The 19,056-nt window shown below is 38.3% G+C and overlaps 1 protein-coding gene across 1 annotated transcript in view; it reads right to left on the bottom strand.

The window, feature by feature from the left end:
- si:ch211-186j3.6 (neural-cadherin) overlaps positions 1-19,056 on the bottom strand; it is a 275,261-nt gene that overhangs the window by 172,004 nt on the left and 84,201 nt on the right. Inside the window, exons 5-6 of the mRNA XM_051380620.1 lie at positions 12,188-12,299; positions 4,155-4,404 (exon numbers count right to left, since the gene is read on the bottom strand). Of these exons, the coding sequence (XP_051236580.1) occupies positions 4,155-4,404; positions 12,188-12,299 (362 nt within the window). The remainder of the gene's footprint in view (positions 1-4,154; positions 4,405-12,187; positions 12,300-19,056) is intronic.

Below are 19,056 nucleotides of genomic sequence, written 5' to 3'. Positions count from 1 at the left end.
AAACTGCATACATACAGTGCTAAGCGGGAAAGCCTGACGTGCAACTCCCGTCTCTCTCAAACACACACCTGAAATGAATTCCGTCTGATGCAAAAGTCTGTGTGCATGTTCAAATGTACACGAGTGCATGCTTCCTTAATACATATTTAACACATTGTATATACATTTTAATATTCTAAAAACATTAACACATAATTCATTATTATTTTAAGTTTTAAATCACTGGAGTCAGAAATACACAGAAAAACACAGACATGAACACGTAAGTACACACATGCAGGAACAGTGTCTGAAGCTTCCCAGGGTGGTTTCTGTGGCAACAGGCAGGTGATGGTAGGTACAGTAATAGGGTCCCGATGGCAAAGTGACAGCACAGAGATGAAAGGCGGCTATTCTGTCGCTCACTAGGAAGCGAGAGCCATGCAGTGAAGAGGTAGATCTGAGAGTTAGTGTGTAGGACTGATAGAAACATGAAGAAAACATGAATCCTCTTTCTTTCTTTTGTGCACTCAATAACAAACATTAACATCATGACCAGTTATCATGAATAGCATTATATTGAAGTTAGACTTGCAGCCCACATTCAGCCAGAGCCTGAAAAAGAAAAACACAAACACACATATATATACATACACACGGATACTCATTGTTGCATGCTTCCAACTCCAAGAATCAATACAAATAGGCCAGATTTTCTGCCTGGATAATGATATATTTAATAACTTCTCTCTCTCCCTCTCTCTTTTCCACTCTGTCCATCACATGCATTGACCCAATGCACACATGCAAAACACAACATATCTACAGGGAAAGTAACAAATTTGATCTTTATACATTTTATTTTCCCAGACTGTCCCTGTTTCCTCAAAGATATAACAGATGTTGTTTGCTCATTTCTGCCCTCATGTGCGTGTGCATATAAATGAATTTGCGCAAGCATGCACATGTGTGCCTGCATGGATGACTCTGGAGCTCTGTGCGTGCATGTGTGTGTGAGTGATACATCATATATTGTCCAGTACTGTTTTTGTGGCTGTAGTAGAGGGTTGAGGAGTAGAGAATAAAAACTGACTGATTATTCTGCTGTCACTGACAGTAAATCAATACTTTTGACCTAAGCTTATCTAATGCATCCTAGTTTGCAATTAAATGTCTCAAAATCATTTTCAATATGTATATGAAGTGAACATGCTGAAGGGCATCCTTAAGAGGACTGACCTTGGTGGCATTTAAAACTGCAGAGAAATGTTTAATGAGACAGCTTTGGCTTTAGTTCTATTACAATACAATTAGAGGCTCTAAGTGACATCCACACAGGTGTTTTCAGTTATTATGGCTGATTAGACCTCTGCTCAGGTTTAGGGTGGGCTTGAGCTTTGATGAAACTCCATGAGGTCACAAATCTAAATCTCCAATACGAATGGTGAAGGTATATTTTGTCCTGCCCTAACAGGTGTAACAAAGCTGACAGAAGACTCAGGAAGATGTCAATCAATCACAGTATACACACCCATACAGTCCCAAGAAGACTAATAATCAGCAAGATAAACTGAAAAACTGTGTGGGTGTTCAGAGGCTTAGCTCTATAACTTTTTCCCCATACTCCCTTTCCTGTCGCTCAGTGTCAGATGCCTTCCTTCTTGCCATGCCTATTCTAAATTATTCATTTTAATAATAAAATAATATTAATAATTATAAGTAAGCTAAGTTTACTTTTTTTGGGAAAAAAAAAAAAAAAGAACCATTTTTTAAAAAGAGGGATAAAGAAAAAACTTTAAAACTTTAAAGATACAAACATCAAATTGCAGCCTTGTCAAGCTCAGGTCCCAAAAATACCTGTCCAGATGCACTTTCTTAACATGGACAGCTTGCTTTAAATCATCAAAACATCTCTTTACAATTTTTCTATAATATATCTCACCTATATATACCTAGGATTAAGTTACACCTCTATATATTACTAAATTCATTACCTGGAAATGTATTTTAAATTTCTCTGTTACACACTGAAAATATTTCACTTTTTTTAGTTGGTATAAACTCCTAGAAATGCACAGAATCCATCCATCATGTAACAACTAACAGTAGCTTTCAGGGAAAGCAAAAAAAATTTTAAAAAAAAAATAAAAATTTTATATTTAAAAAAAACTTTTTTTTTTAATAAAAAAAAAAAAAAAAAAAAAAAAAAAAAAAAAAAAAAAAAAAAAAAAAAAAAAAAAAAAAAAAAAAAAAAAAAAAAAAAAAAAAAAAAAAAAAAAAAAAAAAAAAAAAAAAAAAAAAAAATTTTTTTTTTTTTTTTTTTTTTTTTTTAACAACATCTTTAATTGAAGGGCCTTTGCGATGCTCCCTTTAAACACTGAAAATTGTGTTTGCTCCTAAAATCCTTCTTAATGGGGACCAGGAAGTGGGCGGTAACATACCATATTTGGAAGATCTGTGTGTGTGGAACGGTGAGTGCCTTAAGCTCATACAGTAAGGGCCCAAAAACCCCCCTTCCCCACACACAAAAAAAAAAAAAAACAAACAAAAAAAAAAAAAAAAAAAAAAAAAAAACAAAAAAAAAAAAAAAAAAAAAAAAAAAAAAAAAAAAAATTAGGGGGGGGACCTCATTTTCGTCCCCATACTGTTAGAGGTCCCCATGACGTGACTGTTAAACAGTTTGTTGTCCCCAGGACGTGATGAATGCACCACACACACACACACACACACACACACACACACACACACACACACACACTAATCCCCTCCTGTTATAAAGAACATAAACGAATGCATATCAGATGCATGATGCATGAATGCACTTTATAACTACATCACTCTGTCCATACCAACACCCTACTTTGCCGGGACCTTCTCAATTACTGAATATGCACACACATATACACGGCACAAAACACACACACACAGCGCGGGCTCAGGGCCTCCTGAGGGTGCTGGTGGGCACGGCTGATTGACCCTGCCTCACCAATCTGCCCAGCTCTCTGCCAGAAAATCAACCAATTAAAAGATGCAGGCACCACAGCAGCACTGGGGGGGAAAAGCACTGGAATTGTGGGTAACGGCAGCTGCGATGTTGAATTGGGAAGCAGCTGTAAGGAGCTGACCTGACAAGACAGTACAAACACACTCTCTCTCCTCTAGCTTTGGTTGTCTGTATTTTATATGCTTCACTCATAAATTGGTATGCAATCTATCTACGACCATTACACAGGTGGCCAAAGCTCAAAAGTTTTCATTCTATTTATTATTTTCTATTTTCACCATACATGCATTAGAGTCAGAATGTAGAGTCACACTATTTCTAGGTGTATTTAATCTTTACACAATAAAGACAGAGCAAATCAAAAGTGCAGAGGAATAAGTCAATTTAATCAAAAGGGAGAAGAACCTCTCAATGCGTAACTATGTTTTTCTATTCTCCAGGACCAAGAGAAAATAATTGTAGCAGGCAGTAGATGAAATTGAACTAGGGCTGCATCTAATGATTATTTTCAAAATCAATTAATATTGGTGCCAGTCTCCTCAGACTACATGTGAAATCCCAACTGTATGCAACGGCTCAAAAGTGTGAATGGTACAAATACAATTGTGTGCAGACTAACCTAGTTGGATCATCCTGGCACACCAAAGAACTCAACCTAGAGAGGCTGACCCAGATTGTTTGTCTGCAACAATGTTTCCAGTACAGAGAGTCCTGGGCATTGCTGCTCACAGCTGAGGTACCTTCATGTTTTACAGATAAAGCTAACCCTAGGTTTCACTGAATCCCATCAAAACTAACCTGAAAATTTGATGACTTATCTGTCTATTACCAGTGAACCTTACCCAATCAGATCAATGAACCAACTTTAACTTAGCTAACCTCTAACAGTTGCCATTGCTGTTTTCACACACCTAGCATTAAACCACAACTATAGCTCATGCCTAGGCTGCCAGTAGTTCTTTACAGGACTCCGATTGGTCCGAACCACTGTGGTTTGGACACAAGTGCATAGCCAGAAGCCTGGCAAGATGGATCCTTGCATGAATGTGATTTCATGATCTTGCGAGTCTAGCTGCCTCACAAGGTTAAATCAAGACCTATTTAAATTGTGTTTTAGGTGTTGAGCAATTGTGTGAGAATCCGGAATTTAGAAGCCCCGACTCTTACTTACATGTGTTGGGAAAACTCAGGTGCTTCATCGTTCACGTTAGCCATTCGAATCCGCACTGTAGTTGTGCCAGTGCGAGGGACCTCCCCCTTGTCAATTGCCATCACGACAAACTCGTACAAGTGGTTAGGCCTCTCGTAGTCCAGAGGCCCAGCAGGGAAAATGGTCCCATGAGGGGAAATGGTGAAGTCTGGACTCAGGGTGTAATAGGTCAACTCCGCATTCTCCTCTGAGTCACAGTCATTGGCTGACACTAAAGATGAGAAAGAGATGGAGAATAGAAAAATGAAGTTAGAGGGAGTAAACAAAGACAAAACTGGGGCCTCAAAGACCACAAACACACAGTGCTACATCAACATGTTCTATTTTTCCTGTCCAACTTGTTATTTCTTTTTCCTACAGAAAAAACTCATCAGTAATAATTACTTGCAACCAACTTACTTTTTATACCAATAAAGTATACGGATTTAAGTCATGGGGACAGAGAATATAGTAGCTTATTCAAATAAAGTAAAATCAGTTCCCTTATTAAATTTAGAGGCAAGTTCTGTTCTTGATTCTTGTATTTGAGGAAAGGAACTCAACATGAACACGATATCTATTCACGTCTCATGTTATGTAACCAACTGATGACTGAAAACAAAGTGATGCTCCCACCGCCTTAATTGTTCAATTCTATAACTCAAAGGGAGTAAGTGTTATATGAACGGCATGCACTGAAAGGACTGTCATTTTGCAATATTTCGTTTCCTACATCACACATTGGGAATCCATGGAGGCAACTCGCTCGGCCACAAATTGATTGCCTTGCTGAAACTGAAAAGACCACCAGGGATTTTGAATAAGCATATTTTTTCCGCTAACAACTCATTTCAACATCAAACTCTCCATTCTCCAATTCACCTTACATTGCATTTGGCTCATGTGCCCATACACACACACACACACACACACACACACACACACACACACACACACACACACACACACACACACACACACACAAACAAACACCTACACACCTACACCCACACGAATAAATACATGCACAAACACACATTAACATGTCACTGTTTGCTTCAACTAACAGACTATACTTCTTTATTACCATGCAGCCCTGGGGAAACATTCTCAAATAAATAATTTCAAAAAATGTCAACAAAACAAAATGTCTTAACTCAGTATCAGTGTCAGTATTTATACACATGATTTGTTTTATTTCTTTATGTCAGTATGAGTCCAATTTTCTTTGGAATATATTATTTATAATTGATTAGGAAGGGTTGTGGTATAAAACAGCATCATGAACAGCTATCAAACTAAACTAAAATCAATTACACTTTTTGGCTTACCCCCCCTAAAGCTGCAAGATGAAAACATAAAATTTGCCTTCTTAGTGCCCTAAACCACAAAGTTAAACTGTAACAGAGAGGGGCATCCAATTATTACTAATAGGAACACTAATGAATGCTATAGATGTAACAAATCCTAACCCTAACCACCTATGACCTGTATCCTGGTTTGAGCTCTGGTGCATTTATCCATATGGTTCTGTCCGTTTGGTCTAAAAACGTGGGTCCATGTAGAGCTAATGATGCAGGATGAGAGTCACCAAAACTGTTCAAAGAATTAGTTACCCTTTGGTACAAATGACTTAATTCTTACAGCTCTTGAGATAGACCAAGACTAGAAGACAACAGTGTCTTTTCCAAGTTTTGTTTTAAGGGAGGCCCACAGTCTCAGACATGAGCATGCTGTGCAGTTTAGTCACATCACCGAATTTAAAAAAAGTCTTACTACATACCAGAGGTGGGAGTAAGTCACACACGTGTAAGTCTCAAGCAAGTCCCAATGCAGGAGCTGCAGGTTAGAAAAGTCTCTGAAACCAAATTTTATAATTTTGGGAACATCTGCTGTGCCAACAGCTCCTTCCAGTTCCATCTTCCAGGTGCTCCACTCCTGTCACTCTACAACCGCTGCAGTCAGTGATGGGTGCGTCACTTGGGTAGATTACAGGTTGCCAGGTTCGCACACATGCAACAGGAAACATCCAATCGGAAAAAATATATATTTTTGATAATTCACATATTAATACAGACAGCAATGACTTGTCGAGTCATTTCATGCAAGTCTGAGTCAAGTCTCAAGTCATGACTAGCAAGTCAAAGTCAAGTCTTTTATCACTGTTAATCAAGCAAGTCACAAGTCCTTAATCTGGCGACTTAAATCTGACTCCAGTCAAGCCACTTGACTCAAGTCCCCCATCTCTGCTACATACTTACTAAATCTTGTCAAAAAATGTTACCTTTCACAATCACACTGATTGAAAAAATGCAAACAGCACGACAAGAGGAGATGGCAGCATGATTGTGAAAGCTTATAGTGAGTATGTGAATCAATTCCTAATGTTATTCAGTCAACGATTTTTCTGCTGCTTGCTGATAAGCTCGAATTTTCCCAAAAGAAAGAAGAAAAACACTGTAATGTATCGTAAACACTGTTAGCAGGATGGATGTTTCATCATTAAATTGCCATAAGCAATGGTTTACAGCTGTTAGAATAGCTTCTCTATATGTACTCTGTCATATTGGCTTCTCTTTAACAGGAAGACATTGTAATACACTGAAAACAGCATCAAATCAGGTGTGGAAATAGCATTTTTTGCCCAGAACTGGCCTTTTTAAAAAAAAAAACAACCTTATGCTACTCATTGGGTATGTCATTTCTGTTATTTAGATTTATGTCAGACTTGTGAGCTGGATAGAGTGGATTTGGGCATTTACCCTGCACCACAGTCTAGGACTGACATTTTTCTGAACTGCAGCTGAAATGCAGCTGTTTAGTTCCTGCAAAATGATGAATAACCTCTCATCCAGTGACAATGGGTAAAAAATAAAGTGCAGTACTAAGGTCAGCCCAATGTCCAATCCCATGCAGTGGTCAAACACATGTCACATATGAGTCAATATTTCATTCTCCCAGTACAGATTTGTACTCTTCAGAGCACTGTTTGAGCATGTATTTATCAGTAAGTCCCGTTGTAATCTTGAATCAGCATTATTGTGTTGGCATCACTGCATTGGGTGGTGGGGGAGGGGGCACAGTACATTTCTGGCTGTATCTCCCATGTCTTTCTGGCATATAATGATTTTGTTCTGAAGATGGAAACTGCAGGAGCCTCAGATCTCTATGGAAAGCGAGATAATTGGCCTGCTCTGTACAGTTTTATTCAAACTTGGCGAAGTACACATTTGTCCACTCTCACGATGGAACTGATTACAAGATTACTAGCACATGATTTAGCAAAACGATGCCGGATGCCTATTTCTCCCTGCTCATTTAATTTAATACTGTGCCTTTTAACCTGTTTAAGTTATTATTTCAGGAGGCCTTTGGCTGTTCAGTTTCAGGTGCATTTAGAACTGTGAAATTAATAGTAGTTATTTTAACATGCATTTAAGCATTTTTGTTTTAAGGATTTCTGAAATTTAATTAGAAAAAAATGTGATTTTGGCAAAGTTGCACCTTGCATGAGTTATTTTCTACCTCATAAAGTTTAAAAGCAAATTGCCTATGTTCAAATTTGAAAATTGAAAACTCTGGAAAGGTTCTATGCTGCATATACTCTTTCATCATAATAAAAAGCTCCTCAGATTTGATGACATCTCTTCTTTTTTTTTTTATACGAAAGATGCCCACAAAGCTACAGACAACCCTCTCCCAACCCAAACGTGCAAACACATACATGCACATGGGTGGACACAGCAGCACAGCAGGGTAAAACTTCTCGCCTCCCTTGGTGCACCTGTTGTTGGCAGCAGTTGATGGCACCTGCTGTGCCTCCTACACCATACACCTCACTCCCTCATTTGCTCATTACTTTCTCCCTCACTGACTGACTCACTCACTAGTATTTACTAGCACTTTCATAGTTAGTTCTTGTGTTCCATAATGACAATTTAGCAAAACAATATTTTGTTATTCACACCGTTATTTGTTTTGGGTTTTTTTTTTTTAAATAACATGGTCAAAGTGGACCCGCTACCTGTGTAGATATAAAACAGCACATTTTCAGGTAAAGAAAACAACAATTCAGATTTTCACTGAACTATACACTAATGAAAACATAGTTATGCATATTATATTGAATTTCTGTCAATAAATCCTTCTAAATGCTACACACTGGACTTTTAAATGGCCTAGAGAGTCGAGTATTTTTAGCTACTCTAATGGCATGGCTCTTGGGGTGGCAATCTGTCAGTAGAATGGATTCTAACAACGTTTTTATCTAGCGCTTACACCAGGTGAAACTTCCAATTCGTGCAATACTTTGGTTAATGACCAAAGACCTGTAAAACTAACAACATTCCCACTAGTCTTAGCTGTACTTTGTGTTTACTGCTAATTACAGTGGTAAATGTTACATAATAACATGCTAAACTATGATGATGAGCATAGTAAACATTATACCCGCTTAACATCAGCATTGTCACTTTGAGAATGTTAGCATGCTGACGTTAGTACCAAGTACAGCCTCAAAGACTGTATGACTGTAAACGTGCAGGGGTTTGCACCTCCATTACAACAGGGTTACCCACTTTTGAAGGTGTATCTTTACCAGCAGAGAGAGCAGCCATGGTTTCGAGAATAAATAAAGATAGAGGGACCAGCAACAGCAAAGCAGTGAATCATATAAATAAAACATTATTTTCTGAGCAGTTACGTTTTAAATCAAATAAATTCCCTGTAGTATGTAAACTTCTATTTATTTAAGAATAGCCGCCAACTAAGCTCTGCTAAACACATTTAATTTCTTATAAATTCTTCACAATAAAAGTTATTTTGTTATTTAAAAGCTTTTATTATACAGCTGAAAGAGAACATGAAACAGTAAAATAAAGCAGCTATCTGAAAGTACAAACGGACACAGGACAGAAACTAAACTTCAAACCGCAGAGATTCAGTTACAGCACTGAAAGCTGAACACTCAGAGGCTTTTAAAAACATTTGTCTCTCTGGTCTCCAGTACAGTCTCCTGAGTTGAGTCTTGGAAAACACACATTTAAGGGGGAGACAGGGGGTCATCACAGGTTGGCCCCAGTTGGCAAGATGTCACCGCATGTTTGGGACGGCAGGGCTCGGCTCAACTTGCGCGTTTAATCTAGTAATGGAAGTGAAAATGAGCACAGCATGGTTTGACTTTACGCAGCCAAGTGTCAGTGAAAAAGCCCTATTAGTCCAGTTGAAAGTACTACAACCTTTTTATATCCCAACCTGCTACTGATTTCAATGTTCACATCCCGTATAAACAAACCTGCAGCAGTATGCCAGCATATACTGCACATACATGAGCGCAGACAATATGTTTTTTATTCTCAGGTATCTACCTGTGTACGTGTATTTAAAGCATCTAAAGAATCTTTTAACCACCAATACCATTTTTTCTCTGCTCTCACATTGGGCTGAAAATCACTGTTTTTGTGCTAAGTGGATTTATTGCACACAACCTCTCCTGATGTAGCATTCATCATGCTGTGCCCCATAGCTTTTCACTCTGTGCTTGTTGTGAGCCTGGTGAGTGCTCTCTACTAATTGTTTCAGTCGGCACTGATTTTTGTCAGTACTTGATTCATATACAGCACAACTTTGGCGCATACTAAAATGTTGTAGTGTACCACAAAACACTCATCTTCCCTCACTCTCTCCAATACAGTATTGGCAAATGACATTCCCATGAGCAACAACTGAGTAAAAACCTATGGATAAGTATTAGGCCTATGCAAGAAAAAATATAATAAAATATCAATATATATTTTACTTGCTGTGAGCGGATCTGCTGAGGTGTGCACATAAAGCCCTTGCACAATATATATGGAAAGCACAGTCTGATATTTCATTTATATTTGGCCAATTACTTTTTTCTCAAAACAATAGCAATGCAAGCCAACACTTAGGGACACTTCACCCATCCCAAGATCCAGATAATAGATAGTGACAGTTTAAGAGTAACAGGAATGGGGAGAGAGCAGGAATGACACGCAGAAAAGGGCCACAGAAATAAAATCATATTTAGAGGCAGCTCTTTTTTTCCATTTGAAATTTTGTCCCCTTTGAACTGACTCCTCACAAATGTATTACTTATTATAGTTATTATATAACTCTGCCTTATAGTAAGTCCTGTAGTTTGTGGTATGTTTAACACCCCTATTTCTAGCTATGTTGCACTAATGTTCATTAAACAACAAGTGTTGGAGTTTTGACCTCTTCTTCTTTTTAATAAGATGTGTATTATGTATATGTGTTATAACTTTAAACTTGTATTATAGTTTTATAACAAGTAATGAAAGGGAAATGTATATACTTTCTGCAGAACACAGAAGTATAGGTAAGTATATTCCAATATGAGAATGGATCTACAAGTAAGACATATTTATAATTTTTGTGGCAAGATTAAGTTGGTTCTAGCTAAAAGCTTTTGAAACTTAAAGACAACTTTACATGCCATTACAATTACTGATATTCAAATACATTGATTGAAACTCTCAACAAATGTGTTACACACATTTCTATTCATTTTCACTTAATTATCTTTGCTGTGTGTGATTTCAATTGTACAGAAAATACAACCATGCTCTGTTATTCAGTGTCACACACTGTGTGTGTGTTTTTAAACTATATGCATGTTGATCATCTCCTTTATTAAATATCCTATTTGACTAATGGTGATAATGATAGTGGTGAGGATGATTGCAGCAGTCACAGAACACAAGTGTAAAAACAACAAAGCTTTGTAATGTGAATCCAGCCCAAAAGTTTTCTGCCTGCAGACGAAGCTAATGAGCTCCTCCATTGAGGTGTCATAACTGCAGTCATTAATAATTTATGTACTGCATGCAGTGTTTTATTTCCCTATGATTTGTTCTTGTCAATAATCTTGCAGCTCTGTTGGTGTTTCCATTTTTAGCCTATAGTAAACAGTGAATAGAATGATATGAAACGCAATTTGGATCTATAATAATATATAATAAAATATAAAGTCTACTTTAGATATAATGTAGCTGTAAGAGTATTGTTTATGCATAATGTAAAGGGAAAGATAAGTGTGAAATGCTTTGCCGTCAGTTTTGCTGGGGACTGGGGTTCTCAGTGTTAAGTCACACAGTGACAGATCAAATTGTGATAAGTTGTACCCACAACAGTTCCCCTTACCATTTCCTCACATGGGATGAAACTTAAGCGACCCCCATGTGGATTTGGGTTGTTACAGGAAAGAAGAGGCTAGAGCAGCAGCACTGATGAAAGTGCCACTGATTTCATGGCTGCCGATGCTGACAAGTGCCTACTCAGCCTCCTGGCCAGTCAAAACACATGAATGTTAAAAAAGCTCAATCATTCTTATTTTGTTCTGAGAGCCACAAAAGCTCAGACCTTTACATATCACAGACCCCACACAGGCACACACTGAGCTGTATCTGGGGACTCAAAAAGTAAAATATGAAATGTTTTGGAGGGAATTGGAATTTACAACCACATAATATAGACATAGTGTGAATAGAATTCTAATATCAATTTAAGCCAGACTCACCACTGCAGCATTTCTCCCTCAATAACATAATGATTTATGTATTCTGAATTGTGTTCATCAGGTGTGTTTAAAGACTTAATCTCAATTAGAACACACAAACATTTTAAACATTACGTGGGAGTTTTTAATTAGTGATTTTAAACAGTAAAATAACACAAAATTAGCTTCTTTTAGAACTTCTGTTTATGACTGTTTGAGAAGACAAAAGCTAAAAAAGTACATCTCATACTCCCCTTGCAAGTATGTACATTACATTACATTAGAAAAACAATGAGAAATGGATTTGTGTCTTCTGGTGCAAGATGATGTCATTTTATGTTGCCTGAAGGCAAAAATAAAGAAGTATACCCTGTGATGTTGGTCAGGACTTACTTATAGTAGTTTAACCATGATGAGGGGTTATACATGGGACATAAATTTAGTCTTTTTGAGATTTTCCCAGATGGCTCACCTTGCAGCAGGGAGGTTGCCGTTGTAACAGTCTCCGGTACACCATCCTTGCTGTAAATGGACTGAAGGAACTCTGGGACGCAGTCGTTTTCATCGACAATAACAACACGCACCTAAGAGAGAGACAGAATTGAGGAGGGGAGATGACGAGGTTGAAAGATAGAGACAGGGAGGAAGTTAAAGGAGGGAGGCCGGTGGTATGAGTAAATGACATCAAGTCTCACACAGGAATGTTTTTTAATGCCACAGTTTAAGTGAAAAGTCTGTCTCACACAGCCATCAAAAGGTGAAAAGAAAATCTGTTGATATGTTGTGATTATTCCACGGTTTTCAAAAGAATTCAACTTACTTCAAGCCTACTTCTGACAAGATACAAATGTTTTGAAGTTGATCAAAAGAACACAAGTCTTGTGTGTGAAACTCAACATACATTTGGATTATTTTACTTAATAGAAAAAATATATCTATATATATATAATTTTAGAGGTTTTGCATTTCTGATCTCATACATGTTTCAGTAATGCTGTTGCTGTATTTACATGTGCTAAAACTGCCCAGGCAATCACAAGTGGAAAAGCTGGAGATTAAAAGTCACACTGGGTTGGTGTTATGAAAATTTAAATCTGGGATTACTACTTCAGGCACAGTCCGGAATTGGTTTTCTTTGGGTCCGGAGTCTTTTTCATCTGTGAGTAACCCAAATTAACCCTCTCCTTAACCAAAAAGGAAGCCTCATCCCAACCCCTTCACAGGCATGCCCTGACCCTGATCCCTCTGGTTTATTTACCCCTCCTCAGTGAGGAGGGGGAGCTGCTGCAGAGTCGGCAATGTGGTCCCTTCAGTAGATCAGCAGAGAATGCAATCCTGTGCAGTTTTTTAGAAGCCCTGAGCTAACAAATGAGAGTGGATCAGTGTGCAAAGATGAATTTGTATGGTGTGAGCTTGTAGGTGTGTGTGTGTGCGTGAGACACTGTAATGCCGTTCAGTTCGTTAGGGACATGAAGGCAACACTGCAACTTCTACCAGATGTTGACTGCCTGCTTGCAGCATTCAGGAGGAATAAATACAGACATGGGCTGGCAGGAGAGCCTCTCTGACCCCCAGCCCCACTTCTTCTCTTCCATATGAAGACAGCAGTACATACACACACTAGAAATCACTCTCTGATACACACACACACACACACACACACACACACACACACACTGTGAGTGGTGTGTAAATACCACTGGTATTAAGTCCTGGTAGGTAAGATGAAGTTCTTTAATATCAGTTAATCCTTCAGCAAAGATCAGCTTCGAAGCAATGGACAACAAAATAAAATCTGACCATGTTTACTCCCTGAGGTGATTTGTGTGTGTTTGCCAGTGACTGTTAATCTTTGTTTGCCTGTGTGTGTGTGTGTGTGTGTGTGTGTGTGTGTGTGTGTGTGTGTGTTTTGCCAGAATAAGCGAGCCCATGTGCCAGTGTGAAAGAATATGGCGAGGGTTTGGCAAGATATATGTACTAACAGTATATGTGTGTACAAGACTGAGGAAAAGCTAGATTGAATGAGAAGAGAGGGGAAGTCAGCTGTAATAAAGCAAGATAGGCTCAAACACACGTACACAGACATGTGCAAACACACGCACACGTCACACACACACACACACACACACACACACTCAGGGCAGCTGCAGGCAGGTCTCGGGCTGGTTAGGTAACTAATGGTGCCGATGAGCTATCACTCCTGGAGGGAGAAACTTGGAAACTACCTGCAAATTAAAGTCATGCTCAGTGACTCCAGTCCACACAAATACACCACCTCTGTTCGCTACTTTGGCAGACAGAGACAGGTTTCTGAAAAGCAGAAGCAAAAAAAGGACAAATTGAAATGGTGGCATTATTTCTATATTCTTCTTGAAAAACAAATTAATGTTGTCATTTTTTACCCAACTATTAATGCTATCGGAAACTTTTAATAAGAGAAAGAGGGAAAAATAGAATCCCCTAAATCAACTTCCTTTTTGCAAGCCAGCATGATGTGGCATGATGAATTCTTATGCATACTTTCCAATCTAAGCAGTCTCCGGACAGCAGCATTCTTATCTCAAATCAAACATTACGCATATAATGTTTATTAATGTTACTGTTATCGTAGATGCTACCAAGCTCCTTATGATGATAGATTATCGAGCTGTCAAAATTTTGGACAGAAAGCTAATAAGATCAATTTTTTCCCATGTTCTTAAGAAATTGAAAATATTTATACACAGTTTTGATCATTTTATTCAATCTTAAACTCATCTAGAAATACCTACATAACCAGGCTCCCCAGGTGCTCAGTGACCTTGTGGTTCCACTCAGAACTCAGTAACCTGTGAAGCATCCAACAGAAATTGTAGGGTGCCCTTACATAAATCCTCATTTGGACAAACTTCTTTTTCTGTTTGAGGGATCAAAATGTGGAATTCCTTACCTACAGACTGGATCCTGACTGGGATCATTTTGAATATATAGTGATTCTGAAGACGGATCAGTCATGTAGTCATGAATGATCTGGTGCGTCCTGTTTTATGGTGCTTTATTGTATTATTTGGTGTTCTGTATCCTGTATTGTTCCATCTGTATTTCTTGTTGAGTTCAGCATTTTTAATGTGCATATTTAGAGTTTGTGCTTTGTACTGTCTCTTGTGTATTTCTTGAGTGTTATGTAAGGCCCATATAAGGATGGGCATTGCAAATAACCTTAGACTATACATATTGTGGTGTGTGTTATTTGTTTATGCTACATACTAGTCCAAATAATGAAAAAATACAGCCACCATGACAAATGGAAACGTACATTTTGTCATGGTCAATGGTCGTCATTTTTTTGTTTTAGGTTGGTTGCCATTCTCAAGGGGGCGGGTTTTACGTAATATGAGCCTGCCTTAGGGCAAGTACAGATGAGGACTTGACAAGGAGAGCCAAGTTCGAGCTGACAAGTTTGTCTTTAAATTAAAAATAGAGAAGTAAAGCTCAGAGGAGAATTTGATAAGAGAATGGTTTTAAATTTAACTATTTGTTAATAACCATTTCATGGGTGTGCTGTGAGTCCAGACCATTATAACCCTAACCCCAATGTCCTCAGTTTGATTCTGGGTGTGGAAATATGCTGCATTTGGAGGGGAGGATGTGCATTTTATTGGATTTAACAAAAGAAAACTGTATGAATTAATGTGTTTATCTTAATCACCAAAATGACTGATGAATAATGAATTAAACCACTTAGTGCTTTGTATAGATGGAGCTGTGAGGAAAACTAATTAATTTCATGGAAAAGCCATCAAAATCAGCAATGATCTCAGAATGTAGCAGACAGACAGCAGTCTGTAGATGTATATGGTCTCCTGACAAATTCTGTACTGTACTGTATAAGTTACTTACATTTTACAGACCTGAAAACATGCAGTACTGGTTACATTTTAAAGCAGGGTTTGTCAGCCTCATCAAAATCAAGGACTCAAATATATCTAATTTGTGAAAATATTTGGTTTACATGATTCATTCAGAAAACCATGTGCTTGGTTAGTTAACCTTACACTGCCCAATAGAAATCCAAATTTAGAATTTTCATTTAATTAGGGACCGAGACAGCGGAGGTCCCTATTGTATTTGCTATGTTCAGTCCCTCCAGAAAAACGTGATTATGCGATCGCATAATTCAATGCATAATCAGCCAAAGTCCGCATATTTATGCGGGGGCCGCATTTTTTCAAATACGCCGCACTTGTGCCACAAAAATTGTAGATTTCCGCACAAAATATGCAGGGCTTGCATGATTTCATAATCCCCGCATTTTTGTTGCAGAAAAGTCACATATATCTTAGATATATATATATCTTAAAAATGTTGCGTTTACTTCACACAAGAGCAGCCATTTTCCCCTGTTGCCATGGGAACGTTATGAAGTGACGTAATTACGCGACGTGAACATCATCGAAAAGCTGCAAACCCCGCGATGAAGCCATGATGAAGCCCGAAAATCAGTCTCATATTTTATTTATTCATTTTTACAGAAGTTGTAGCCCATTCCTTTAGTAAAGCTACAGAACTTGTTTGACTCATCAATGTTTTGTAAGTTTGAGCCATGTGTTTATTAAGGTCTGAAATAAAACAAGATGAGAACTTAAATATTCCCAGCACTTTCTGTGATGTAGTATGCTTGCTTATCATAGGACGTAATAAGAAATGACTCTTTACATTAAGGTAGTAGCCTAGGGAGAACAGGGTGTTGGGGGAATCACTTTTTTTTTCTCTTTTTCATCAAACTGCAGTTTTTGCAAGTTTCCGCAATTTTTGCAAGTTGCCGCAATTTCATCGCATAAAATTGCATAAATATCCCACATATTCCATCGCATTTTTTAAAAAAACGTGCCGCATAATCAAGTATTTTTGTCCGCAACAATCACAAAAAACATTTTTCTGGAAGAACTGTATGTTTCTTATTATTCTTCTTAGCTATTATTATTTTTAGGGCCTTTCACTGCGTTTTTGCCCCCCTGAACATATACGAAAACTCAATTTTATTTGGCAAAGTTGTCAGGCCTGGTGAAAAATTGGATATTCTATGCGTCGCTTTTGGATCGGCCACTAGGTGGCGCTACAATCATGAAAAGTGCGTTTAGGCTAATAACTCCCGCATCGTTTGTCGCACATTCAAAAATCTTATATCCACGCGTTTGGTGAATGGAGCTGCATCACCCCATATAGGCCACGCCCACTTCCACCTATAATTTTTTGACACTAGAGCGCGGAATGTCAATAAACTACTTTTTCGTGTTCCTCCTATGCGCTTTATCCGATTCACATAGCACCTGGGGACTGTCCTGCCAAAAAAAAAAAAAAGTGAAGAATTTTGATATTAAAAAAAAAGCATGCTATAAAGTTAGCACTTCCTGTAGATTTTTTGTCAAAACAGGAAGTGGAGCATTTCTCCACATTGGTATGTCCGATTAACACCAAGCTTGGGTCCATAGTTCCCCATGTCTTCCTTAGGCATCATGCACAATTTCAAAACATCGCCACAAGGTGGCGCTCTTTAAAATGAACAAATTTATATCTCCGCATCGGCACTTGTGATTAAAACTAAACTTGGTACGATGATTGCCCATTGCTCCCTGATGCTTGCTAAAAAATTTGTCAACAATCCACCACTAGGTGGCGCTCTGGTGGCAGGGTAAATCAGTAGGCACGTGTAACGTGCCGAGACGTACAAAAAAGCCTCTTGGACCCATACCCCAAACCCCACAGGAAGTTGGCAATTTTCATTTTCATTTTCACTTTCGGCGAACTTTTCACCTTGTATTTGAACGAACTCCTCCTAGGGAATTTATTGGATCTACTTCAAAATCGGTCAGTACAGTCAAAAAACATTTGCTGATTAAAAGTTGTGCTATTTGTGACTGTACGTTGAAGGGCGTGTCCTTGGCTTTCCATCAAATTTGGCCATTTTGAATTCCGTGGTCATTTTCGGTGAATTTTTCGCCTTGTATTTGAACGAACTCCTCCAAGGGAACTTATCGGATCTACTTCAAAATTGGTCGGGACAGTCACAAAATGGTTCTGATTAAAACTTGTGCTATTTGTGCATGTACATTAAAGGGCATGTACGTGGCGTGGCATCAAAGTAAGCCATTTTGAATTTATTTGTAATTTTCTGTGATTTTTTGTGTTGTATTTGAACAAACTCCTAGGGAATTTATCGGATCTACTTCAAAATTGATCAGTACAGTCAAAAAACATTGCTGATTAAAAGTTGTGCTATTTGTGACTGTACACTGAAGGGTGTGTCTGTGGTGTGCCGTCAAATTTGGCCCGGTTAAATTGAATGTCAAACTGTGATGCCATTTCTGGCATTTTGCAGTGATTTTCAACGTTTTTTTGGGTTGTAATTGAACAAAACTCCTTCTAGAGAATTTAGCGGATCAATTTTGGCCAGGTTGAATCGAATGTCAAAACTGTGATGCCATTTCTGGCATTTCTGTTTTAACTAACTCCTCCTTTTCGGATTGACTTCAAATTCGATCACTGCAAGTCTAGACACATTGGTGAGAAAAAGTTAATCAAATATTTACTGTGCGCAGAAGTCTATTGCACGGTGTCTGAAACGCATGACGACGTAGAGCAGTCTCCCTCGGCTTCCAGCGATGAGGGCTTGGGCGTGGGGTGACGTGGAGTGGCGTAGCGTGGCGCAGCTGCGGCGGGCGACCGCCATGCGGCCCCCTACGTAGGTTGATGGCGAGGTCCCGCCCAATGCTGCTTGCAGCTTTAATTTTACCTTGCTTTCTCATCATCCTTCAGCAGTTTGTAAAAACATATGTCTCAAATCTTTCTGGATCTGTTTGTGCAGTCATTGCACAACAGCTTTAGCCATTTTAGCTGTGTTTTCAGTGTGTGTTTTTTCCATGTGAATGCACCACTGGAAGAAGCTGACTGTTGCATGTTTGCCACTGTGGAGGTTACTGTGGCATCACGTCCACATCCCCCATAAGTAAACGACAGCACAACTGTTTATTTTATCCATTGAAAGTTTGATTTCTAAAATACTGAGGAATTTAAATAAATTTTTTACCGTTATGAACATGCAGCTTTCTTTTAGTGCACTTCAACTTATAGAGTACATCACAAGAATTGAAGTGGGGTATTACTTTGCTTTTCTTATACATTTTCCATTGTCAACAACAATTGTTTACAGTACATATTTAATCTTAATTTAAAAATTCAGTGGTAACACCCCATCTTTCCAGCCCATGACTCAATACATGTTATATTGTTGTCAGCATTTTACCATGTATTGGTATGGGGTATACTACAGTACACACAGTACATTATTATTTATTTTTTTAA

Source organism: Dicentrarchus labrax, unplaced genomic scaffold, assembly GCF_905237075.1.
Source record: "Dicentrarchus labrax unplaced genomic scaffold, dlabrax2021, whole genome shotgun sequence".
Lineage (NCBI taxonomy): Eukaryota > Metazoa > Chordata > Actinopteri > Moronidae > Dicentrarchus > Dicentrarchus labrax.
Note: the sequence above shows the minus strand (reverse complement) of the source record. Positions and strands in the feature narration are given on the sequence as shown.